Source organism: Protopterus annectens, chromosome 11.part0 (genome assembly GCF_019279795.1).
Source record: "Protopterus annectens isolate FY-2018-M chromosome 11.part0, PAN1.0, whole genome shotgun sequence".
In the NCBI taxonomy this organism is placed as follows: Eukaryota; Metazoa; Chordata; order Ceratodontiformes; family Protopteridae; genus Protopterus; species Protopterus annectens.
The window spans coordinates 1,381,373,705-1,381,399,701 of record NC_056745.1 but is presented as its reverse complement, the minus strand read 5'-3'; the positions used below and the strand labels follow the sequence as shown (position 1 = coordinate 1,381,399,701).

The 25,997-nt window shown below is 44.0% G+C and overlaps 1 protein-coding gene across 1 annotated transcript in view; it reads right to left on the bottom strand.

The window, feature by feature from the left end:
* Window positions 1-25,997, bottom strand: part of LOC122815078 (putative cation exchanger C521.04c) — a 1,300,764-nt gene that overhangs the window by 650,260 nt on the left and 624,507 nt on the right. Inside the window, exon 6 of the mRNA XM_044087322.1 lies at window positions 18,285-18,346. Coding sequence (XP_043943257.1) covers window positions 18,285-18,346 — 62 coding nt within the window. The remainder of the gene's footprint in view (window positions 1-18,284; window positions 18,347-25,997) is intronic.

Genomic DNA, 25,997 nt, shown 5'->3' with positions numbered 1-25,997 from the left:
TTTAGAACCTCTGACACCGAGGCTGTCATAGGGTCTAATCCTCGGAGTTGGGCCCAAACAGCAAACCTCTTCCATTTACTGCTATACATCTTTTTAGCAGAAGTCTTGTGGGCAGAGGACAAAATATGCATGACTTCAGGGTCGAAAGAATGGCTCCTAGCTATGGTCAGAAGAGGAGTAGCCAAGCTGCTAGCTTCAATGAATGGAGGGACTGATGGAGCTGTCCTGACTGATGCGTCAAGAGGTCCGGAACTTGGTCCAGGAACCAGGGACCCTCCAATGCATACTTGTGAAGAAAAGGGAACCAGACTTGACGAGGCCAGTATGGAGCGATTAGAATAATTTTGCTTTCCAAGCGAATCGCCTTCTGAATCACCTTGGGGAGAAGAGGAACCGGTGGAAAGGCGTATAGCAGACCGGGGGGCCAAGTTTGGACCAGAGCATCCTTGGGGATCTCCCCCGGAACTGGAGTGAGAGAGAAGAACTGCTGGCATTTTGCGTGGAGGGGAGTTGAAGAGATCGCAACATGGAGCTCCCCATCTCGTGAAAATCTGAGTTACCACTCTGTCGTTCAAGGACCATTCGTGAGGGGAGAGAATAGTCCTGCTCAGTCTGTCGGCTATCACAATGGATCTCCCCGGAATGTGTTGCCACTAGAAAATGTTTGGTAGCAATCGCCCAATCCCATACCTTCATGGCCTCTCTGCAAAGGGGGTAAGACCGGGTCCCTCCTTGCTTGTTCAAGTACCAGACTACCGACATGTTGTCGGACTGAATGGCAATCATACCCCGGGGGAGGTGATCGTGCAATGCTTGCAACGTTAACAGCACCGCCCTCATTTCCAGGATATTGATGTGGAGAAGAATCTCGTCGGGGTGCCACGCGCCTTGGACCGACCTGTCCAGATAATGTCCCCCCCCACCCTGTCTGGGAGGTGTCCGTAGTCAACGTGGCAGAGGGGGATGGGGAACAAAGGGTCGCCCCTGATCCAGGTTGGAGGAAAGAAGCCACCAACGAAGATCCCATTTGCACGACTCTGATCAATATGTGGTGACTGAGGTGGAGGTCTTGCTAAGACCACTGAACTGAGAGGAACCACTGGAGTATCCTCACATGCAACCTTGCCAAGGGGACGAGAAGAATGGTGGCTGACATGGAATCTAACAGCTGCAGGACCATTCTCGCTGGAGCGCGACGTTTGAGGAGTAGTGCCCGAACCTGAGACTGCAATGTTGCTATCCTTTCCGCAGGAAGATAGACTCGCATCTGCCTTGAGTCTATTTCTGTACCAATAAACAGAATACGCTGTGATGGCAGCAATACGGATTTTGTCCAATTGAAGGTGATTCCTAAGGAGTTGCCTAGGGAGATAGTGGCTGCTAGAGTTTTGAAGAGTAGATGCCTGGAGGTGGCAGTTAGGAGCCAGTCGTCTAGGTATGGAAACACCTGGAATCCTGGACTTCTCAGGTGAGCAGTCACCACTGCCAAACATTTGGTGAACACCCTGGGGGCTGTGGTGAGACCAAAGGGCAGTGCACGGAACTGGAAATGACTGTCTCCTAGGCTGAAGCGCAAGCATCTCCTTGACGCCTGATCTATCAGAATGTGATAATAGGCGTCTGAGATCTATGGAGCACATCCAAACACCTTTCTCCAAAAGCGGGAGAATGGACTGCAAGGTGACCATCCGGAATTTGGACTTTCACTGATCGGTTTAACTTGCTGAGATCCAAAATGGGCCTCAAGTTCCCGGTCTTTTTTGGTACCAAAAAGAATCTTGAGTAAGCCCCTGATCCGGCCTGATCTGCGGGGACAGGTTGGATGACTCCTTTTTGAATCAGCTTCGATATTTCGCTGGCTGCCAGATCCCGCTGACTGGGTGGTGGGGGGGGGGGGGGGTTGAAAGAAGGGAATAGTGTAACCTCCAGCGATGATTCGGAGCACCCATTGGTCCTGAGTGATACTTTCCCAGGCCTTTAGGTGCCTCAAAAAACGACCCCCGACTGGCTCCGTAGCTGCACAGTCAGGCACTCCTTCAGGGATGCTGGAAGGAGGAGCCACGAAAGGACTGTCTCCAGTGTTGCGGGGGCCGCCGTCGTCTCTGGGACGGCGTCCCTGAAAAATTTCCCCCTCCTCTGCCTCTAGAAGGGGAATCGCTCTGCTGCGACAAGTAAGGCTTTTGAGACTTATGGAACCACATTTTCCCTCCTCTTCGAGCCTTGGGATAAGGTCTGAAGGGAGTGGAAAACTGGGCCCCTACGGCAGTTAAAGTCTTACCCTCCTGTTCGCAGAGAGTCAAAGTGTCCTTTACCTTGGGTCCAAACAGAGAGGACCCATCGAAGGGGGCGTCAGCAAAGGAAGACTTGAAGGCCTCCGCAAAGTGACACAGGCATAGCCAGGCTTGTCTCCGTAGAGCAACACCTGTTCCCACCGCTCTGCTCGCTCCTTCGGCTGCATACGAAATGAGCCTCATGGACGAGTTGGATAACGAGGACAGGGTAGCCAGCTGGGAGTTAACCATCTGGGCTAACTGCTCAGGTAAGTTAACGGAGAGGGTATCCGAAAGCTCCTTGACCAGATCCCTCTGCAGTCTCGTGAAATGCGTCAAGTAGTTCAGAGACCTTAATGTAAAGGTTGCTGAAGTAAGGGTGCACTTCCCGTACCGATCCATGCTCCTAGACTCCTTAGGAGGATGGACGGACGTTGAAGCCTCTGCCACATCTTGCTGGGTGGCAGATGCCACCACCAAGGCATCTACAGCCACACCTTTGGAAAGAAAGTCCTTATCAGGGGGTGCCGAAAGGAATTTATTGGGGCAAGCTGGCACTGGTTCAACAGAGTCCAGGTGTTCCCACGCCCTTCGAGAGATCAAATCCAGAAGCTCATCGAAGGGCGGAGACACCCAGGAGGCGGAGGGCTGAGCCCCAAAGGCCTTGAGGAACACAGACTCCTCAGCAGAAGGGGGTTTGGACTGCCAGTCGCCTCGTTGCTTAAGGATCTCCAAGATGTCCGCAAAGGAGACATCATCCAAGGACGACTTGGGGGACCCTTCCGCATCATCGAGGTCGGTATCCGAGGTGAGGGACTCATCAGGGGAGTCGATGTGCTTCCTCTTGCACCGTTTCTTCCTCGGAGGTTCCTCCGAAGACATTTCGGAGGGACCTCCAGGAAGAAGGGAAACCCCGATGGGGGTAACCTCAGGCCCACGGGCTCCGCTGTCGTGAGACAGGGGGATTGCAAAGGAGCCAGTCTCCGTGCCAAGGGAAGGCAGTGGTGAGATGTTAGAAGTGGCCAGAGGATTTGGCCAAGGCACTCCTTCATGGCCTTGAAGGCGGGACCCCCAGAGTCCTGGGATGGTTCAACCCCCAAGGCCACAACATCAGCCGGAACTCCCGCCGCCGACGCACCGAGAGGGAGGCTCGGAACCGAAAGGATCGGTCCCGAAACGTCCCCCCCGGGGCCGACAGGTCCGCGTACCGAACCCCGACCCAAAGGGCGGGGTTGGAGTTAGGGTCGGAACCGACCCGACAACCTCCACCAGCTCCACCAACACAGACTCCAACGGCGCCAAAGCTGTTGGAGGAGGAACAGAGATAGCAGGGTGGGAAATCGGCTCCGGAGCTGACTGGGCTGGAGCAGAGACCAACTTTTGAAAGACCGGAGACTGAAAAAGCCTTCGAAGCACCCTGTCTACATCCAAATCAGACATCCTCGACGACCGAGAAGAAACCGACCGGGTCCGAGTCTACTTCTCTGCCGGCTCTGAAAGACTGGGGGACCGGCTCCGAATGGTTTCGAGAAGAATCGGCACCGAGGGAGATTCCACTACTACTGCAATTTCCCTCGGAGCCGATGGGGACTTCGGCACCGAAGGGGAAGAGTCTGAGCGGGCAACCTTCATCGGCTCCGAAGGCAGTGGAGCCGATGGAGATGACTCTCCTCTCGACGCCCGAGCTCTCGACTCAGGAGCCAGAGGAGTCAAGGCTGGAGACATCGAGGCAGACCGTTCCGCCCTCGGCTCCGAAGTCCGTGGAGCCGACGGAGAAGCCTGCCTTGACTTTTTAGCTGCCGGCTCTGACGGGCTGGTTGGAGCCGAAGATTTTTTCTTCCTCAAAGGGGAAGAAGATAGGGCTTCTTCAAAGGAATGGGTAATAAGCTCTTTCAAAATCAATTTATTTTTCCTCTCTTGGAGCACGCGAGAGGAAAAAGCGTGGCAAACGCTACAGGATTCCTGGAGGTGCTTCGGGCCCAAACAGTAAACACACAAGGAATGATCGTCCCTAATGGACATTTTATAGTTGCACTTAGAACATTTTTTGAAACCCGATGGTCTATGTTCCTTCGACATCGTAAAGACACAGTAACTTCAAAAGTACACAAAAACTATACAACTACAACTCTAACAGAAAGAGCGCGGGATAGGGCAAGGCCCCTCTGACTCAACGAAAACACTTGCCCAAAAAATACAATTTCACCACAAAAATCGCCGAACACACAATCACACACAAGTAGCTGTTAAAACAGCTTTTGGGTCAGTTTTAGTAGAAATTGACAGAAAATTTTGTCACAAGAGGTACTTAGCTCAGCCAAGTCCGAGACCACGTCTATGCTGTAGAAGCGGCAAACAAGATCTGGGGAAGCAGTAGAGGTGCGTCCTGGGATATGAGGTAACTCAGCCAATAAGAGACTGCGTTCTATTGTATAGCATGCCGAGTCGGGAACCCATCTGTAGAGAATGTAGGAGAGATAGGATCACATTACATCCAAGTTTTCTTCTCTCCTTGCTGCTTTCTAGAAAAGATCCTCTGAGGGGTAGAAAACTTGATTCCGATGGCAGACAAGGACTTTCCTGCTCACTGCAGGTGAGCGTTTCTTTTCACTGATGGCCCAAACAAAGACGCCACGAAAGACGGCATTAACAAAGGCTGCATTAAAGGATCCCACAAAGTTGCATACCCTCATTCATGCACATCTCCTTCCACCTATGCCTGGACTACTCGCGAGGTACCCTTCTCTATATAGAAGAGTGACCTCTAAGGAATTAGCAATAGATGAGAGTAGTCAGTTGGGGAGAGGCCTTTTTGAGGTCCTCCACAGACCTGTCTCAGCAAGAGAGTTTGAGACCTTCTTGATTAAATCTCTTAGCAAGTGGGTAAAGTGTGCCAAACAATTTAGTGACCTCAGTGCGAAGGTGGCAGAGGCATACACATGCTTTCCAAATATGTCCATCACTCTGGACTCCCTGGTAAGTGGATGGACAGAGAAGCTCTACTTGGCTAGCCTCTTGTGTGGCTGCTGCCACAATGGCATCAACTGGGACACCACTGCTCCAATGTGTTCCGTCTGCTGGGGGACTACAAATGTATCTAGATGTTTGGGGATGGGTTTGACAGTGTCCAGTTCCTTCCAGGCCTGGTGGGAAACTAGGTCAATAAGTTTGTCTGCTTTGGGAGGGGGGGGTCAAGCAGGACTACATGGGCCCACCCCAAAAGCCTCCAAGAACAGACTACAGGAGGATGGGCAGATAAGCCACCCTTCTGTTTAAGGATTTCCAGGTGGTCTCCTAAGGGGACATTTGGTGTTGATTGCGGGATCCTTCAAAGTCAGTGTCTTCAGTGAGGGACTCCATTGGGGCTCTATGCACTTCCTTTTCCAAATCTTCCGCACAACCTCCTCCATGGGGCATTTAGGGGAGGTGTCAGACGAAAGGGGTAATTCCTCAAGGGGAAGAGCATGGAGGCTTCCTGGGGTAGGATGACCTGGGGCAGGAATGATGGGCTCAGTGCTTGGATCCAATGAGGGATGAAGGGAAGGATCTGAGATGTGAGAAGATGAATCGTTATGTAAAAAAAGAGAAGGCATTTTCTACCTGCAAGCAGCCGGCCCCAGGGAAACCCCCTCCCATCTCCCTCGGAGCCAAGGCAGCCGAGCAGGAGAGGATGAGTTCAACCCGGAATCCATGGCCTCCAGAAAAAATCAGACTTGAGCTGTCGAGTGCCAAGGCACCACGAGGAAAGGACGGCTCTGACAGCAACAGAGCCAAACACGACCCTTCGTAACCAACACAAACATCCCAGATCAAAGGCCCATTCTGATCTGACAAAAATCAGAGCAGGGCTGGTCATAAATCGCCGGAGTAAAAAAAGGGGGCTTCCTCAGATCCAACGCAGACCCTCAAGGGTATCTTGGATCCTGGGACTCCAAAACCATGGGTCAGACTGGAGATGGAGACCGAATCGTCTGGGCAGGTGCACTCACGGATCCAAGAGGGAACAGAGTTGGCAAGACCCTCATCTGTATTGGAGCCTTGAGAAATTTCTGCATCCTGTCTATCGGCCTCTGTGAAGCTTCTAGATCTGGATGAGGTGGGTGTGGAATGCTTTGAAGGCATATGAAACAGTTTTGGTGGAAGTGCTGGTGAAACTGGCCTTAGAAAACTTTGTGGCATTTGGCTTCTAGCTGTCGGATCCAAAAGCTTGGGATCCAACACTAGAACCAAAGGAAGAGGAACTGCCTATAGTGAGGTTAGATCCAAACCCACCTGTGGATCAGAGTGGGGGGTAATATTTTTCGGATCTGCGAAGGTGTGTAGATCTGAAATAGATGAAGATGACCTCTGATCAGAGGGTGTTGGAGCTGATGTTTTAGCAAACTTTGGAAGAGCATTGCACCACAGGTGTTAGTATTTCATGTGAGTATTCAAAACTTGCTAAACAACCAAAACGGCGAAAAAACTGCTTCAATAACAGGCTTTTACCATGTTGAATCCACAATATATGAAATATATAGCTTTGCTGTTGTAAGTCAAGTGGCGTAATTCCACAGCTTTAAAACATGTGGATGTCATAAAAACAGAAAAAAACAAACGCAAAGAACCCTTCTGATGTAAACAATGGACAAGCTTCTTTCAGCTTTTTCAAGCCTTCTTCAGATCCAAGCAGGTAAGCTGGGTTCAGTGTTTAAAAGTTGGTATCATCGAATGAAACAACCTCAATGAATGATGAATGTTAATCAAGTTAGTCCATTGGTACACACACCTCCATAGCTTGAAGTTAAAACTCTATTTAAAACTTTGTTTAAAACATGACAGTTTGACGTTTCCAAGACTCAGACATTTTCAGAAGGAATATTAGTAAAATCTTTTCAGTGGGTTCTAGTTAAAAGAACAAGCTCTGCATAAAAGCCAAGATTTGAGAAAAAGGTGAAAAATAAAAATAGAGATGGTCATTTAGGGAGCTTCTTTTTAATTTTAACAGTTTCTTTGGGACATCAGAGCCCAAGTCAGTATACCTAAGGTTTCTGGCAATGAAAACAGGTCACACGTGAGCATAGCTCATTGACAGTCTATTTTTAAGAAAAGGTTTTAAGGAAACACAGCCATTAAGGCCAGGGGGGTTATCTGCCCTCAGCCGCATTATCCATTTGGCTTTCTCTCTGGTCAGGTCTCCTCCTCTGGAAGTAAAATGTACCTTTGAAATGACCATGAAAACAAAGCTATGTCCCTCATGCTCACGTAAATGAAGAAAAAGAGAACGTTTCCTTTGTTACGTATATCGGATTGCTGTTTGATAATTCTTTCCTTTAACTTCATATTAGTTTTTCCAACATAAAATGTTGTGCAGGAAGTGCAGGCAGCTATGTAAACAATATTGCTGGTTAGGCAATTAGCTAATCCATGAAAAACAAATGTCTGTTTAGTAACCGGATGCTTAAATGTGTTGCTACAATTGATTACATTGCAGACCTTGCAGAAGCCACATTGTTTTTGTTCCTGATGAATTATTATGTACGTAGTTGTTACATATCCCATCATTTGAGCATAAAATCCTTTTGAGATTCTTTTTATTTTTGAAAAGGAAACTTGGGTTATCTCCAACAATCTCTTAACTTTTTATCCGAAGTTAGAATCGGCCAGATCTTTTATCACCTGGCATACGTTATGATCCATAGTCAAGTCAAATTGAACCTTAAGTTAGATGTTCTTTTAGGTATAGCTAGGGATGGTGTACTTTCGCCTTCTCTGACCTTAGAGGAATAAAAAGATTTGCCTTTTCCTTTACGTATGTCATTAATTCTGGTCTTTAGTTCTAAACTTCTTTCCATAGCCTCATTGGCTGAAATTAATAAGCCTCTCTTCTTCCTGGAGAAAGGTTGCCTCTTCTGTACATAGCTTTGAAATCCTTGCAATCTGATTTTCAACAATGTTAGAGAAAATATGCCTAGGATGCATACTGGAAAAATGGAGCATGTGGTTTCACCACATCTTTCCTATAGAGGCAAGTGTCTATTCCCTTCCCCGGATCAATAGATAATCGGACATCCAGAAAGTCAATCATCTCTAGATGTTTTTACATCAAATTTCAGAAAAGTAGTGGTTTGTGACAGGAAGTTAACAACGCTTCTTAAATCTTCTTTTTTGCCCTTCCATACAAAGATGTCATCCACAAACCAATTGTACAGAATTATCTGGTCATTCCAAATGTTATTAGCATCCTTGGACCAAGCTCTCTCCCAGTTGGCTAAAACCAAGTTTGCATAACTATTGGCACAGGGCGTGCCCATGGCAACCCCCCCATCTCTGCCAATAGTAGCTGTTGTCATAGGTAAACACATTGTACTCCAACACGATTTCCAAAAGATCACATATTAAACGTGATTCCACCTTCTCTTCAGTTAGAAATTCTCTTACTGCTTCAATGCCATAATTATTTGGTATGGAAGTGAACTATTCACGTCTAGGGTTACCAATAGCAGACTGTCAAGATCATCACAATGTTCTAGAGCTATATACAGATGTTGTAGAAACTCAGCTGTATCTTTAATCACAGTGGAGTCCCTAGGCAGCATCTTTTTTAGTTCTTGTTCAATAAACATAGAAATAGATTCAGTCAACCATCCTCTACCAGCCACAATTGGTCTTAAAGGTGGGCGTTTAAGATCTTTATGAATTTTAGGTAATCCACTGATAGTTGGTACGGTGGGGTGCTCAGTGATGAAAAGATCATGCAAATACTCATTAACCTGTCTTTGCAATAGCATGTCATAAAGAACCTGCTGGATCTTCAGTTTCATATTTAGTTCATTTTTTACTAATCAAGGAATAGGTCTTTCGATCACTTAATTCTTTCATCCATTGGACATGCATCATTGCATCCATTACCACTATGGCTCCTCCTTTATCAGCAGGTTTACCCACAATATCATTCCTTTCTTTCAGCTCTTTAAGTGCCCGATTTTCTTCTTTGGTTAGATTGAAAAAACTGTTTCCCCCCTTTGAGTCATTCTTGTTCTCATTAACTCTTCACAGGCATGAATAAAAGAATCCACGGCTGGGTGGTTGAGGGGAACAAATGTGCTCGATTTCTTGAGCATAGTATTACTTTTAATGGGACATTTATTTCCATCCCCAAAAATATACTTCAAAGTAAGATTCCTTCCAAACATTCTAAGGTCCAGTGCAAATTCATCGTGTAGAATTGGTTGCAGGAATAAAAAAGACCTTTCTCTAATAGATCTGAGAGTGAGTGAGCTGAATGTTCGAAAAACCAGTAAAGAATTTATTGTGTCCCTTTCCTTTTCTCTCTCTCCTTGCAGATCTCCCCGTTTGAGAGACTTTGTTAATCATTAGAAAAAAGGTAGCTGCTCTGTGATGGTAACATGTGCTCCTCTGTTAGGTATTGTTCCTAGTGGAGGGCCATTGATACCAGTACTATTAAAAGGACTGGTATTGACAATTGCATCCGAGTCATGTTCTTGTTCGATAACACAAGCATTTTCATTGGTGACAATACTCCCATTCGGGACTGTTCTGACTACAGGCTCTTGTTTGTCCATGTGATGGACTTGTGCACTAACCAAAAGATCTCGAGATCTATGGTTATTATTGGTGCACAAAGTTGAACCTCTTGGCTCAGGATTTCTATCTTCTTTCCGTGGATGCTCATTGAAGTTTGACTTTAGGCCATTCAAATAAATGGCCTTTCTGTATATCATTAAAGTCTCTCATTAATTTCTGACTTTTAATGCCTTTTAGCTTAACTTCATATGCTGTTAGCTTATCCTGTAAATTCTCCAATTTCATGAAGTTATCAAATTCATACTTTCAAGTTATTTTTGTTTCTCCTCTATCAAGGTGCTCATTTCTTCTTCTTGAGGCTTGGTCAACCAGCAGTTTCATATAACTGAAACTTGTCTGTATATTAATTGCTTGCCATTTGGCCAAAACCCCAGGGTAGGACTTTCCATAACTGGGCATACATCTAACCCTGAGACCTCTAGGAATAACCCGATTATGTAGGCAGGCTTCCATATGGAAACATTGCCATTGTAATCTCTTTAGCTTAAAGGCCGCATTTTCGACGGATTTAAAAATACTCAAAAGTTTAGGTCAACCTTTTCAGTTTCCACAACTGAAAACTCAGTTGTTGCAAGATTCAACTGAATCAGTGGATTAATCGCGCCAGACGAAAAGACTGTCGCTAACTTTTCTTTCCATGTCAATTAAATCTAGAGACATTGCGTGGAAAAGGCAGTAAAAAAGTAGTGACTCAATACAAACTGCTGTTACAAACTGTGTGCGGAATACACAGCAAATAAAAATCAAATCCAGAAAAAGTGAATTCTGCTAAAGAACGCTCAGCAGAACAAAAAACAATGTAAATATTGGAAGAGCGTTGCACCACAGGTGTTAGTATTTCATCTGAGTATTCAAAACTTGCTAAACAACCAAAATGGCGAAATGACAGCTTCAATAACAGGCTTTTACCATGTTGAATCCACAATATATGAAGTATAGAGCTTTGCTGTTGTAAAAGTCAAGTGGCGTTGTAATTCCACAGCTTTAAAACATGTGGATGTTATAAAAACAGAAAAACTAACATAAAAGTGAAGAACCCTTCTGATGCAAACAATGGACAAGCACTTTCAGCTTTTTCAAGCCTTCTTCAGATCCAAGTAGGTAAGCTGGGTTCAGTGTTTAAAAGTTGGCATCATCCAATGAAAACCTCAGTGAATGATGAATGTTAATCAAGTTAGTCCATTGGTACACACTTCCATAGCTTGAAGTTAAAACTTTTTAAAACTGTTTAAAACATGACAGTTTGACGTTTAAGAGACTCAAACATTTTAGCCCAGATTTGAGAGAAAAAGGTGAATAAAAATAAAGATGGTCATTTAGGGCGCTACTTTTTATTTCAATTCAACAGCTTTATTTTTATGTTTCACCTTTTTCTCTCAAATCTTGGCTTTTATGCAGAGCTTGTTCTTTTAACTAGAACCTACTGAAAAGATTTTCAGAAGGAATATTAGTAAAATAGGTCTGTCTTAGAAATGTCAAACTGTCATGTTGTTTTAAACAGAGTTTTAAATACAGTTTTAACTTCAAGCTATGGAGGTGTGTACCAATGAACTAACTTGATTGGTTAACATTTATCATTCACCGAGGTAGTTTCATTGGATGATACCAACTTTTAAACACTGAACCCAGCTTACCTACTTGGGTCTGAAGAAGGCTTGAAAAAGCTGAAAGAGCTTGTCCATTGTTTACATCAGAAGGGTTCTTCACTTTTGTTTGTTTTTTCTGTTTTTATGACCTCTACATGTTTTAAAGCTGTGGAATTATGCCACTTGACTTTTACAACAGCAAAGCTCTATATTTCATATATTGTGGATTCAACATGGTAAAAGCCTGTTATTGAAGCTGTTTTGAAGCTGTCTGACATTTTGGTTGTTTAGCAAGTTTTGAATACTCAGATGAAATACTAACACCTGTGGTGCAACGCTCTTCAAATATTTACATTTTTTTGTTCTGCTGAGCATTTAGTGGAATTAACTTCTTTTTCTGGTTTTAGCAAACTTCTGAGGAGGCCAAGAAGTTATCCTTAGACACTTGGGTAAAGACCTCTTCCTAGGCTCGTCCAGCCATATGATTAGATTCAGCCCCAAGAAAGATGAAGAGGCAGGCAAAACTTTTAGAATTAGTTTATTTTGTCAGTCAGACATAGCCCTGGGATTAAAGGCGGCACAGATTTCACAGGCCAACCTTAAATAGTTGGGACCCAGGGAAGAGATGCTCTTATGGGCATTGGAGTGAGGGATCTTGTGCTCACTTTTAAAACCTGAAGGCTTCTCAGACAATGACTTCAGACACACATGTCCAGAACTAACCAGAAAAACACAATGCAAGTTAAGTGTTTGCACAGTACAATAGTAACACCATCAGCCAACTACTCAAAACATTTTTTTTACAATTAGAAATCCAGAAGTGCCAAGGCACTTAGGAGAAATACAACACACACCCTAATGCCAAAGGAAACTAGTGAAAGATCTAGTAAAGATGGAGGAAAGAAGTTGACAGAAAACTACAAAGAAACTAGAAACATACAACTGGGAAAGGTCATCAATATTAATTCCTGAAAATTAAAGGAAAACTGTCTCATGCTCGAGACCAGGATCTGCATCTTGGCTGTAAGGTAGCAAATGAGATCTGAGGAGTTGGGGATAGTGTAGAGCATTATGGGTAGGAGGAGTTTGAGACTAGGATCCAAGTCTTGAAAATGCAGCAGAGTTGGATCTGTAACTCCATCAGTGAGGAAGAATGAAAAGAGATCACTACTCTGAACCTTAATGCTTGCTTCTTTATATGCAAACCTTCAACTGCAATGACACTGTATACATTAGACACTCATTAAGCCTTCCTGTTTTATTTTGCATTTTCCAAAAGTACAGTTTTGTACCTACCATAAATGTAGATGTTCGAAGATCCACATTGCTGCAGTCCTTACACTTGGGTAGTCCGCTGTCCTCGGTCGGCCCGAATATCAAAGTATTAGGCTGACGTCGGTCAAGGCGCTTAAGACTGACATCAGGACGTCAGGGTACAAATGCGCATGACCGACGTCATATCCTCAGTCTTTTCTTGCCCCAGATGTCAGAAGACCCTAAAAAGAAAGGTCAAAACCAAAAGACAGCAAAAACCAACCCACCACCCTTGCACTAATTATATGTACAATATATACAATATACACAATATTTACAACCCAACCCACACAACCACCTCTAACTACAGAGGGGAAGGAGGGAGGGTAAATTGGACTGCAGCAATGTGGATCTTCGAACATCTACATTTATGGTAGGTACAAAACTGTACTATGTTCTTCATCTCACATTGCTGCAGTCCTTACACTTGGGTAGAATCCCAAAGCAGAGGTAAGGGAGGATGGCAAAACTATAGAGCAGTAGGAGCTGCCAAAATGCCCTGTAAAATTGCAGTGGCAAAACCAGCCCTAGATTTAGAGTAAAGTGGAAGGTGATAATGCTTAGAGAAAGTATGCACTGAACTCCAAGTAGCTGCCTCCAAAATATCTTTAGTCGCCACCCCCCTTAAAAAAGCTGTAGAAGTGGCAGTAGCCCTAGTGGAATGAGGCCTAATCCCAGCTGGAATCTCCTTACCATGATGGGAATAACAGAAAGCAATACAAAACCCAATCCACTTAGAAATAGTTTGTTTTGACACAGGCTTGCCCTGAGAACCCAAAGCAAATGAAACAAATAACTGCTGAGACTGCCTGAACCCTTTAGTTCTGCTCAAATAATATCGCAACTGCCTGTGTACATCCAAAGTGTGCAAAATCTTTTCCCCTTTATTTTGGGGGTTTGCATAAAAAGTAGGCAAATGAATAGTTTGGTTTAAAGCCACACTAGAAACCACTTCAGGCATAAAGGAAGGATTAGTATGCAAAGATACCCTATCCTTATGGAAAATTAAGAAAGGCTCAACCGCCATAAGGGCCTGTAATTCAGAAACCCTTCTTGCAGAGGTAATGGCCAACAAAAAAGCAGTCTTCCATGATAAATATTTCAACTCGGCAGTAGCTGCAGGCTCAAAAGGTTGTAGAGTGAGTTTCTCCAACACAAAATTGAGATCCCAAGCAGGAGTAGGAGCTCTACGTGGGGGTCTTATATTCTTTGCCCCTCTAAGGAATTGCTTAAACAAAGGATGAGAAAACAATGGTGGGTCACAGTCATAGTGAGCAGAAATTGCTGCAGCATGAACCTTAATAGAAGAGAAGGACAAACCTTTGTCCAGTAACTCAGTAAGATATTGAAGAGCCACACTTAAATTAGGCTCAGAAACATCAAATTCCTTTGCTGTACTCCAAAATAAAAATCTCTTCCATTTATCTGCGTACACTTTCCTTGTACTAGGCCTTCTGGCCTCCAAAATAACATTCAAAACTTGCTGTGGAAGCTGAGACCCTCCAGGGTTCAAAACAGAATATGCCAGGCTGTTAGGTGAAGAGAGTGAAGTTTGACATTGAGTAAATGACTGTTCTCCTGAGACAGCAGGTGTGGAATCGAAGGCAAAGGCCATGGAGGCTCCCGTACCAGACTTCTCAGTAATGGGTGCCAGTGCTGTCGAGGCCAATCTGGAGCTATTAAAATCATCTTTGGCTTGTCCTGTCTGACCTTTAGGAGTACCTTTGGGAGGAGAGGCAGAGGTGGAAAGGCATACACATGAAGATTGCTCCAATTGAAAGAAAGAGCATCCACTTTCCAGGCTGTGGGATGAAACCTTTTTGTGCAAAACTGGCAGCTGATGGTTTAGTGGAGAAGCGAACAGATCTATGTCTGGAGTTCCCCATGACACTGTCAATTTCTGAAATACACGAGAATCCAATTTCCACTCGTGGGGATCCATAATTCGTCTGCTCAACACATCTGCTAAGGAGTTCTGTGCTCCCGGCAGAAACCTTGCCTGAAGATTTAGCTGTAAACTGAGAGCAGTCTCCCACAAAATCATTGCTTGCCTGCATAGAGGATAAGAATGTGTTCCCCCTTGCTTGTTGATGTACCACATGACAGTTGTGTTGTCTGTTAGAATCAACACCTGCCCTGGAAGAAGTAAATCCTTGAAAGCTATTAATGCAAATTGGACTGCTAACATCTCCTTCAAGTTGATATGTAGATGTTGTAGTCTGGCAGGCCACGTGTCTTGTATCCACTTTCTATTTAGATGAGCTCCCCAAGCTTTGTCTGAGGCATCTGTCGTTAGAATCTGACTCGCCTCTGGCCGGGTCAGAGAGTCCCTTGTTTAGGTGACATTCCTGAGCCCACCACAAAAATTCCTTTTGAATGCAAGGTATTATCGGAATGACAGTGTCCATATCCTGGCAGTGCTGTGTCCATACATTTTTGGGATACCATTGTAGCTTCCTCATATGCAGTTTGGCATTGGGAAGCACCAGAATACAAGATGCCATGAACCCCAAGGCTTGAAGGACTGTCCTTGCAGTCAGCCTGGACTGATGAGACAATTGATGGAAGTAAAGGGAAAGATTCTTTTGTTTGTCCGGGGTCAAAAAGGCCATCTGGGATGCTGTATTCAGTCTCACACCCAGAAAGCACATGTCCTGAGAGGGTACTAGACTGGACTTTATTTCGTTCACAGAATACCCCAGGCATCTTAGCACTGCTATCACATATTGCAAATGATGAAGAAGTTCGTCCCTTCCTTGAGCCAGAATCAGGCAATCGTCCAAATAAGGATAGATCTGTATTCCTTTTAGCCTGAAGAAAGCTATCACTGGAGCCAGAACTTTCGTGAACACTCTGGGCGCAGTAGATAAGCCAAAGGGCAATGCAGAGAACTGATAATGAGAAGTCCCAGCCCAAAACGCAGATACTTCCTGCAACTTAGCCTGATAGGAACATGAAGGTAAGCCTCCTTGAGATCCAGAGTCACCATCCAGTGATCTTTGCCCAGCAGAGGTAAAAGCTGTTGTAACGTCAACATTTTGAACTTGGGAATGTCCAGATAAGTGTTGAGGATAGATAAATCCAAAATTGGTCTCCACGTGTTCCCTTCTTTGGTACTAGGAACAGGCGAGAATAAAATCCTAGGCCCACTTCTGGCAGAGGGACCGGCTGTATGGCCCCTATTTGAAGCAGCAGAGAAATTTGTTTGTGAGCCTCTATTCTTTGCTGAGGAGGAACGTCTGGCATGCCTTTGAAAGGAGGCAAGGTATGGAAATAAAACTTGTAACCTTGGTGTATGATATCCAATACCCATCTGTCTTGGGTAATTAAACTCCAAGTTTCCTTGAAGAGTGCCAACCTTCCTCCCAAAGGTGCTGCCAGACGAGAAGGCTCTGGCAGCTGAAAAGGTAGGTCATTGGGCCTGTTTACGAAAGGACTGGCCCCTGCCCTCACCCGAAGACTGTGCAGGTGAACTCCCTGTTCTAGGCCTGAAAGAGCCCTGAGCTCTGCCCCTACCACGTCTACATCTACCCCTAGACTGTGAATCATAAGAAGGGTACGTCCACCCCTTAGCAGGCCAATTCCTACTAAACTTCGGAGGCTGAACTTGCAAAAAATCTTTAACAGTCTGCATAGACTTAGCCTTGTCTTCCATTTTCTTTAAGACTGCCTCCACAGGTGAACCAAACACATCAGACTGTAAAGGAGCATCTAAAATCCTTGTCTTAACATGGTCAGATAAATTCTGATCCCTCAGCCAGGCGTGCCTGCGAAGAACTGACCCAGTGGCAGCCACCCTAGACGAGGCCTGTACAGCATCAAAACCACATTGTAAAGAATGCTTACCCACCTGTTCAGAAACATGTACCAAATCTTGTAATTCTTTACACTCAATACCTTCCGCCAGAGCATCTACCTTAGACTTCAATTGAGAAAGTAGATAGTTTTGATATTTCAACATGTGAAACTGGCAATTCAAAGCCCTCATAGCTAAGGTGGAAGAAGTATAGACTTTCTTTCCCCATCTATCCAAAGCCCTGGCCTCTATCTGGAGGAACCGGATTCTTACAACAGAGGCCTTGACACCCTTAGGTCCCTGACTAACAGTTTCTGGGTCCGCCCTAGGACTCTTATAAAGATATTTATGAGCTTCAGGCACCCTGTAATACCTATCCGGTTTAACAGGAGCAGGAGGCAAAGAATCAGGATTAAGTGAAGCCTCTGCAAACACATCTTCCACAACATCCAGAACAGGAGGTATAGCCAAAGGCCTATGCTGGGGTAAAAGCAAAAATTCCCTAAGCCTTTTCCTGGAATCAGAGAAGTCCTGACCTTCCCACTTAAAATGTTCCTCATGGAATGAAGAGTCTCTGAAAAGAAAAATCCTCTGGAGGAGAAGCAGAAGGAGTAGAATCATCCACATCAGAATCAGAATAAGGAGAATACTCCTGCAAGTCTTCAGCCGAAGACTCTGAAACATCCGAAGCCTGCTCAAAACGCCCCAACTCTGGTTCCACCCTAGGCCTCTTATCAGGAGGGGGCAAAGAACCTCTAATCAAAGTAATTAAATCTTCTGCCATTTTAAGCATGTGCTTCTTGGGCACAGATCCTGATGAACTAGGAGTGACACCAACAGAAGCTAACCCTGGCCTGCCTCTGGGAGAAGCCTTGGAAACAGAAGGAGAGGGCCTAACCACCCTAGGAAGGGAGGGAGTACAGTAACCTGAGAAGCCCCTTCAGCCTGACCTGCCTCCTGGGAGGCCACATCCTGCAATAACAAAGTCTCCCCCTGGGACTCCAGAGAAACCTCCGCGGAACCACCGGTTCCACTGACCTCTAAAGAACCGGCGTCCGGTGCGGACAACTCTTCTTGCCTGGGTTTAGCTGCTTTGTCTTTGCGCTTCTTGAAGCGGCCGGAGCATCCGGCGGCATATTATAATTGCACCGCTTCCGAAGACCAACCTGGCACAATCTAACCTTAAGCAATAGTGCGCTTATTGAACCTAGAACAAAAGCGACACCCAACAACGTCGTGCTCAGGCCCCAAACAAGGAATACACAAAGTATGATAATCTCTATGCGGTATCTGTTTCCCACAAGAAATACAGTTATTCACTTTTTCTGACATCCGGTAAACCACTGAGGCAAGAAAAAACTAAAATATTCCCCAACGGGGTACTTAGCCAACTTTGACTCTGTCTGAAACTCCGAATTCGAAAAATTTCAGAATGCCGAACGGCACTCGCAACGCTGCTTCTGCATCGGACCATGCGGCAAAAAAGACTGAGGATATGACGTTGGTCATGCGCATTTGTACCCTGACGTCCTGATGTCAGTCTTAAGCACCTTGACCGACGTCAGCCTAATACTTTGATATTCGGGCCGACCGAGGACAGCGGACTACCCAAGTGTAAGGACTGCAGCAATGTGAGATGAAGAACATCTGTATTTTACCCTAAGTGATACCAATGTCTTTCCACCTATTACTCTAAAATGTTGACGTTTTGTTTAAACTTTAGGTACATACCTTTCGAATCACCTTCCCAAATGGCCACAGGAAATAGCCAGAAAGACTCCAACACATTTTACCTGGAAAAGAAACAGAAAAGAATGAACATCTAACAAAGCCATTGGCTTTTTGCACAATTGTGTGAATATACTCTAACAGATGTTCAACTAAGGTAATACCAGCTGGGTATCAGCCGAAGGTAGATCTCAGCATCTTGGACCCTTCTTTTTAATTTAATCAGGCAAGCAAACTGAACACAACTGCTCCTTTTCAGGGGTAACGTGAAAACACCATTCACCAGTGTTCATATGCATCACAGCACATTGAGTCAAAATGCTTCTACATTTCTCCTCCTCAGGCTTTACATTTTTGGCCATATTTTAATAAAAGCTACTTTTAACACATGGCCTGAATACAAATTTAGTACATTCCACAGTGATACCAAGTTAAGGTGCATGTAAAATGTATCCATAGACTTCAATGGGTTCATCTGTGTGTGATGTGGTGCATCCACTAAAGGTCTATTGACACCATGTCAGTGAAGATAAAATTTACTGTTCAAGTTCAGTGGCACGAGTGTAGTGAAAATACTTTTTTTCTGGTTTTAAACAGAAGACCGTAATTAACTTGTTGTAGAACAAAGATGTCAAAGGTGCATACTTTTTATACATTGCCACAGCCTTTAAAGGAAGTCTAGGCCTAGTTGCACAAGTGCTGAGAATGGCTTACACTGTTAACCTGTTGCCCAACAAGCCAGTACAGGCAAAAAAAAGGATGCTCTCATGGAGAGCTACACACACTGGCAGCTTACAATAAGACTACATAAACAAAAAACGTAGTGTTTTCAGAACACAATCGCTTTACAACTATAAGATTGGAAGAAATAAGACACTCCAAAGCATTACAGGCTAAAGTTAGAAGTAATACTACCAGTCCACCAAAGTAACCAGGACAGATACAACTGCAAGTCCAACAGAGCAATGAGGAAAGGAAATCTATGTTATGTAGAAGCTAACACCTACTGTTACGGAAAGCGTGGTCATACACCTGCATTATATTGATTGTAAGAATAAAGGATGGAGAAATTCAGTTGAAGAGTAGTAATGTACCCTCCATTTTCAGAAGAGGGAGGATGTTTACAACATATGCCCCATACAGTAGCCAAAATAAATCCTATTCTACTTCAGAAAAATCACATCTCCTCTGCAATACTTGGGGAATGTGTGAATGCATTCAGGTAGCTGTCTCAAATACTTTAAATGCATCTTCCTAAAAACTTCTGAACAGAATGAGCCTGATCTTCCAAATAAGCTGCGCTGTAAATCAAATGCCATTTGACATTCACTTCTATGGTAGTTTATTGGGACACCAGCAGACCAGAGTACTACTGCAGTAGTCTTCTTGGTGCACCGTGAGATGTCTGAACCAGTTAGAAATCAAACTGCATGACTTCAGTCAACAAACAGAGACTACTTCAAGCATTAGGGAGGGATCTGTTCTCACTACCCTGTGTCTACAGAAATCTACATAAAGGTAGTAAATGAACAGTCTGCCGTTTAAAATTCCTTCTCACCGAGTTGGCTGCTAGGAAGAAATTCCTATGAGGTACTTTAGGACAGCTAAAGGAGGCAGTTTATCTGTCAAGGGTTAATTCCATCTTGTGCTAGTCTTGAATGCCTCAAAAAATTCCACCAGCAACAGCACCCAACTTTTTCACATTTTCTACATGGGGTTGTGGTATTGTGTTAATTGTAGCCATCTCTCGATTTAATACCACACTCCTGCTTTCAACTGGCTGGCCTGGCTGTTTCATATCTTACACAACCCATCCACCCTCTGCTGGACATCCTCATTTCCGTACCTTCTTCCAGTTTTTCCCCAAATCATCTTTACTAGATTGTCTTCTGTTTTACTGCACTGCATAACCACAAATCTGTTCTCTGATCTTTTCTTCAATTGGAGCTACTTTGGCTTCTGGTCTTATGTCCTTTGTCTGTCCCACAGTTTGCATCCTACCTCCCTTCTCAAGCACTTCATTTCTCTCACCTCTAGCTTCCTCATCTGCTCTGCCTATGCTGCCCAGGTTTCTGCACCATACAGTAGCACTGGTTGCACCACTGTCTTGTACACCTTACCTTTCAGACTACACTTGAGACTATGCCAGTTGACTACAACCACTCCGATTTTAGCTGACCTCTTCATTTAGACTTCCCTTCTAAACCAACCATCCCAGATACTACCTTCTCCAAGGATGTTACAATACAAACAAGAGATGATAGACTTTAATTGGCTTAGTTTCTGGTGTGATTCTAAGAAGGTGCAATATCTGTCATCATGGAAGGAGATGGTCAACAGACCATGTTATTTTGCCATGGATGGTCTGCAACTCTCCCCTCTAGGCTTTCAAATAGCTAAATCATTGTCTTCCCCCATAGTGCCTTTTCTAGGCAATGCAAAACTGAAAGTACTTCCAATATAGCAAATCAAAACCAAGAAAATCTAAAGGTATTACTGCTCAATGCTAGGAGCCTAAACAAAAGAACTGCACTCCCTAGAAGTGCTCTTGACCCTACAGAATGCGGATGTCTGTGTGGTCACAGACGTGGTTTAAAGCTGTGGAAAGCACACCAACAGTGCAAGGTTATAATGCCTTCCACACATTTAGACCAGCTACTTCACAGGCAGGGACTAAGACTGGAAGTGTATTTACATCAGAAATAAGTGTACTTCAAGACTGGTCAAACAGGCCAATGAACTTGAGCTGCTCAATGTTCAAATCACCATAGATAAAATTCGATACCCTTCCTTGCAAACTATAGGCCCCCTCTATGACCCAGGAAACCCATATCATGTATTTAAACGCATTAGAAACACTAACCATCCAACCCAATACAATATTAATGGGCAACATGAATTACCCCACAATTAACTGGGAATCCTATATGACAAACGTACATGCAGCGAGTCCTGTATTTTGTATACACAATCTCCCTGGACCAGATGGTCAATACACCAACCAGGGGTGCAACCATTCTGGATCTGGTCCTCACTAATATGGCAGACAGCTTGCACACCCCATACTGTAATGCCTTCCCTGGTAAGGTCAGACCACAAAATGGTCTCCTTTGAAGAAAAAATAAAACCTGGACCCCTTGCTAAACAGGGAATATTCAGGAACTATTCTAATGCAAACCTCCTGCTATTAAGTGAGAACATGGCAAAACTTCAAGCCCCCAAACACCCTGAGAACACTTCTGCCTATGCAGAAATGTTCACAGAAACCCTGTACAAGCATGTTAATAGCTGCACAGAGGCAGCTGTACCCACCAGGAAGAAGTACAGAACTAATTCAAAACAAGCCACCCTGGTGGAATCACAAAATCAATCTGACATATAATAGGAAGAAAATCATGGCAAAAATTAGGAGGTGCAGCACCCAGCAGGATAAAGCACACTCAAAGTAAAACTGAGAGCAAAACTGCTACTAAAGTCAAATATGAGGTAAGTTTGGACTCCCAGGCCAAGGACAAAGAAAGCATTCTTTAGCCATGTCCACAACCTCAAAGGCAATACACAATTGTGTGCAGAGCTCATTGTAAATGGAGCAACCTATACTGATAAATTCATCTCCAACATTATTGCCCCCCCCAACCTTCCCTCAGGAAATATCAAACTACTCCCTATCATTAGGGAACAAGTTCGTAATGCTCCAAGACCAAGAACTCTATCAATAGGCCCAGACAATATCCCAGGATACATTCTAAATAGCATGAAACACTACCGATCAGGGCCTCTGGAATTACTACTGAACTGTAGCCTCCAAACAGGCTTTGTGCATCATGAATGAAAAAAGGCAAGTCATCCCTCTGCACAAAAGTGGGCCATCAACAGACCCTGGAAACTACAGACCCACAAGGCTCACTAGTCTTGTATGTAAATCCATGGAAAGAATTATGATGATCAATAGAGATATAGTAAACCTTCAGATACTGGACCCAACCCAGTTTGATTTCATCAAGGGCAGATCATGCTTACTCAACCTGGTGGACTTCGAGAAGGTCACCAAAGCAATGGGCAAGGCCAAAATCATTCACACTGTCTACCTTGACCTGGCCAAGGCATTTAAAACCCCACTAGGGCATTGTTTACAAACTCAAGAGATTAGGTACAAACCCGTATGTCACCCGGTGGATAGCCAACTGACCTACTGATAGGAAGCCAGGAAGTTAGAACTGGGGGGGTCCACCTCTACAAAAAGGCCAGTCACAAGTGGAGTCCCTCAGAGAAAAGTCCTTGGACCATTCCTGTTTGGCATTTAATTCTCAGAAGTCAAGGCCAATGTCAGTGGTCTCTGACAGACTAAATTTGCAGAGGACTGCAAATTGAGCTGTCATTGAACCTCACATTGACAAATATTCTCCAGGAGGGGCTGACAGACTGGAGTCAGAGCCATGGACTAAAACTAAATACCAAGAAATGCACAATGGAATCCTTTGGGAAGTCATCTATCCCTAGTAACCATCATATTGCAACATAACCCTTAGAGTTGACCCAGTAGTAAGGACTTAAGGACACGGTGATCTAACCTTTGATCATTACGCGTCTACAGTGGTGAAGAAATCATTTTATATTGAGCAACTTCTAAACAAATGTATGGCATCTAAGTCCAAGGAAGTCTGTTCCACTGTATCCAGCATTCAGACCTATCAAGTACAATGCCCCCTTTGGTATGTACCTAACCAGGCACCTCCCAACAACTGGAACATCCGCAGAAGTTCCTCAAAAACTCAGGACGCAAGTAATATGCCCTATGCAGACCACCTCAAGGTCCTATCTCTGTATTCGGTCTCCTACAGGCTTTTGAGTGGAGATATATGCCTGGCATTGTCAGACCCAACTCTGATGGACCTCCTGCATATCCACAAAACAAACAGTACCAGAATTACCTGTTCTAGAGACTTAAAACCTTGCCTATGATATAAATAGGAACTGCTGGAGAGATAGTATAGTCTCTGGGATACATACCTGTCTATAGAACGGGCTCACTATCATGTGAAGCAGAGTTCCTCCCTAACCCAATTAAAGTGCAACTTGGGCAACTGGATGGTAAAATGGAAATTCATCCCTAGTTTGGCACCTATATCTGATGCTAAAAGGTAAGCTGTAAATGGTTCATCTCCCAGGCCAGTGCTTACACTTCGTGTATCAGAACTAGTCAGATTTGGTATGCATGGCTACATAGCCAGCATTAGGCACCCACTGAACACATGGCCACTGGAACCCCCAGATCATCTCCCTTTGTATGAGGGCCCCCATATGAAGCAGCCGTGGGTTTCTCCATCTCTTCCACTGTACTTGGTACCTCGTTCATTCAGATGTTTAGTCAATCAATTCTGCTTCTTTTTCCCCTGAAACAACTTGCTTCCTTGATGGCTGCAACCAATCAGGTCCCTTGCTTCACTTATAAAGCTGCACTCAATCAGGTCTGCTTCAGTGACGCAAGGGACCTGATTGGCTTTGCTGTAATATATGGTCTGTTGGGTCAGTTCTGTTTATTGGCATTAGGCACACATCTGAATTGCCCAGACTTAAGAATATCCAGATTTTTGCTTCATATTTTTGGTTTGTTCTTTATAAAATTTGTGTTTTTCTTACAAATCAATGAGTACTGAAGTCACTACATAGAAAACATTTCAGTTTCAGACTGTATATCCTTCACTAAATGTATGCTAAAGCAAAGACTAAAAGCAAGTTTGAAAGTTTATAGGAGCAGTATTTAAAATGTGTCCCTATTTTTAAGCCTTTGTACCACCATTATTCTTGGCTTTGGCCAGATTTTTCACACAGAGGTTGAAAGGTATAGCACAAGGATGGACGGAGGATGCAAGTTTTGCTGGAATGACCATGGGAGCAGCAAAGAAGCTGCATTTTAACTGCCCTTGTAAGGGCAAAAGATCTGAAAAACTCATTTTGAGGGCAATTTAAAAGGGCTGAACAGGTATGGTCTTTGTGTAGGAGAAGCAAGCAGAGGATTAGTAGCAGCCTTCTATCAACTGTTGAAAAGGTAAATTGCTGGGTTTATTTAACTTTTTTTTACTTGGGGGGGGGGGGGGTGAGGAAAATTAGGGAGAGGATTGTATAACTTTTTCTGCAGAGTTCTGATTTTATTTTATTTGTCCAGAATTCTCCTAAGACTGAGAAAGGAAGGCTGGTCTAATTAATGTCCAAATTTGATGTAGCTTTTTATCGAATCTTGCATAGGAATATTCATTATTGCATTTTTGTTGTGTACAATTGTGCTAAAATATTGGTAGTGGGGGGGATACTGGCTGTGAGAATGCTGCAGAACATATATTTTAATGTATACCAATGCAAACCCTGTTCCAGTAGTATGCTGTGTATACCAGCAATGTTTACAACTATGCCCAATGCTACACTTGTTATATGACAATTTTTTGCTCTACCTGGAATTGTGCTGAGAGGTTGGGAGGGGTTAGTGGCTGTGAGAATGCGGCAAATGTACAGCTGTTATAATGTATACTAATGCAAACCCTGTTATACTAGTAGTGTATACTGGCAATCTATACAACTATTCCTGATGGTACGCCTTTGTTATGATAATTTTTTGCTTTGTCTAGAGTTACTGTGCTGACAGGTTGGTGGAGGGGGGGTTACGGTCTGTGAGAATGTTGCACAATATTCAGATGTTTACCCTGTATTTAACTATTTTCATTAACACATGTAATTACACAATGCATTTCACTGCAAAATCTGTAATTCATAGGTTCATAGGTGTGTACTAGGCTAAAGTCCCTGGGACCTTTACAAGCCTAGCCATACGATTACCCTGGCATAATGCCACCTGACCATAGTTACAGTGCATGCATCGAGGAGTGCCACTGGATGTTTCCCCTGAGATGTATTTGGTTTCCCATCTACTCAAGATTTCTCTTGAAGAGGGTCAGTGAGGTGCTCTGCTTGACATGTATGGGAAGTCTATTTCATAGCATGGGCAGTCTCTAGGTTATGAACCTGTCCCTCAAGTATGTTTTGTTAATTGTGGTAATGAGGTTGAGGTCTGGTGCATGTGGTGCCGAGGGACTGGGAATTCTTCAGATTGTGCATTTCTAATCCCTCCCCTACCAAAAACTAATTCTCTCTCCAATATCTACTATACTATACTCTCCAATATCTACTGTACTATTACCCTCTCCATGCATAATATTTTCCTAACCTAATGGCTAGTTTTTTGATTGATTGTATCTTTCGGCTTTTCCCGGTTAGGGGTTGCCACAGCGGAACACTGGTCCGCTAATGATTGGTAGTAGATTTTTATGGACCGGGTTACTAGCCCTGATGCACAACCTTCAACGAAGGCACGCCCCATTCACGTACGCCTCCACACAGAAGACGCTCTGAGAATCAAATGGGACAATGTATTGCTATGAGGCGACAATGCTACCGCAGCACCAGTACTGCAGTCTTAAGCTATATATTTTGAAATATTAAACTTCCAATTGAGTTTATAACAAAAATCTTCACATTATGTAAATGGTGAAACTTATGTATTGAATTATGTCTTTTCATTCTGTGAGAAGCCAATTGCAAATATCATGGAGAGGACCTATAAATGCTTAATTAGCTGTATGAACCAAGTCCTTTTTTAACATGTAAAATGTAACTTGCAATTGTGGAGCTTTTCTCCCCAGGCCAGCATTGAAAATGGCTCTT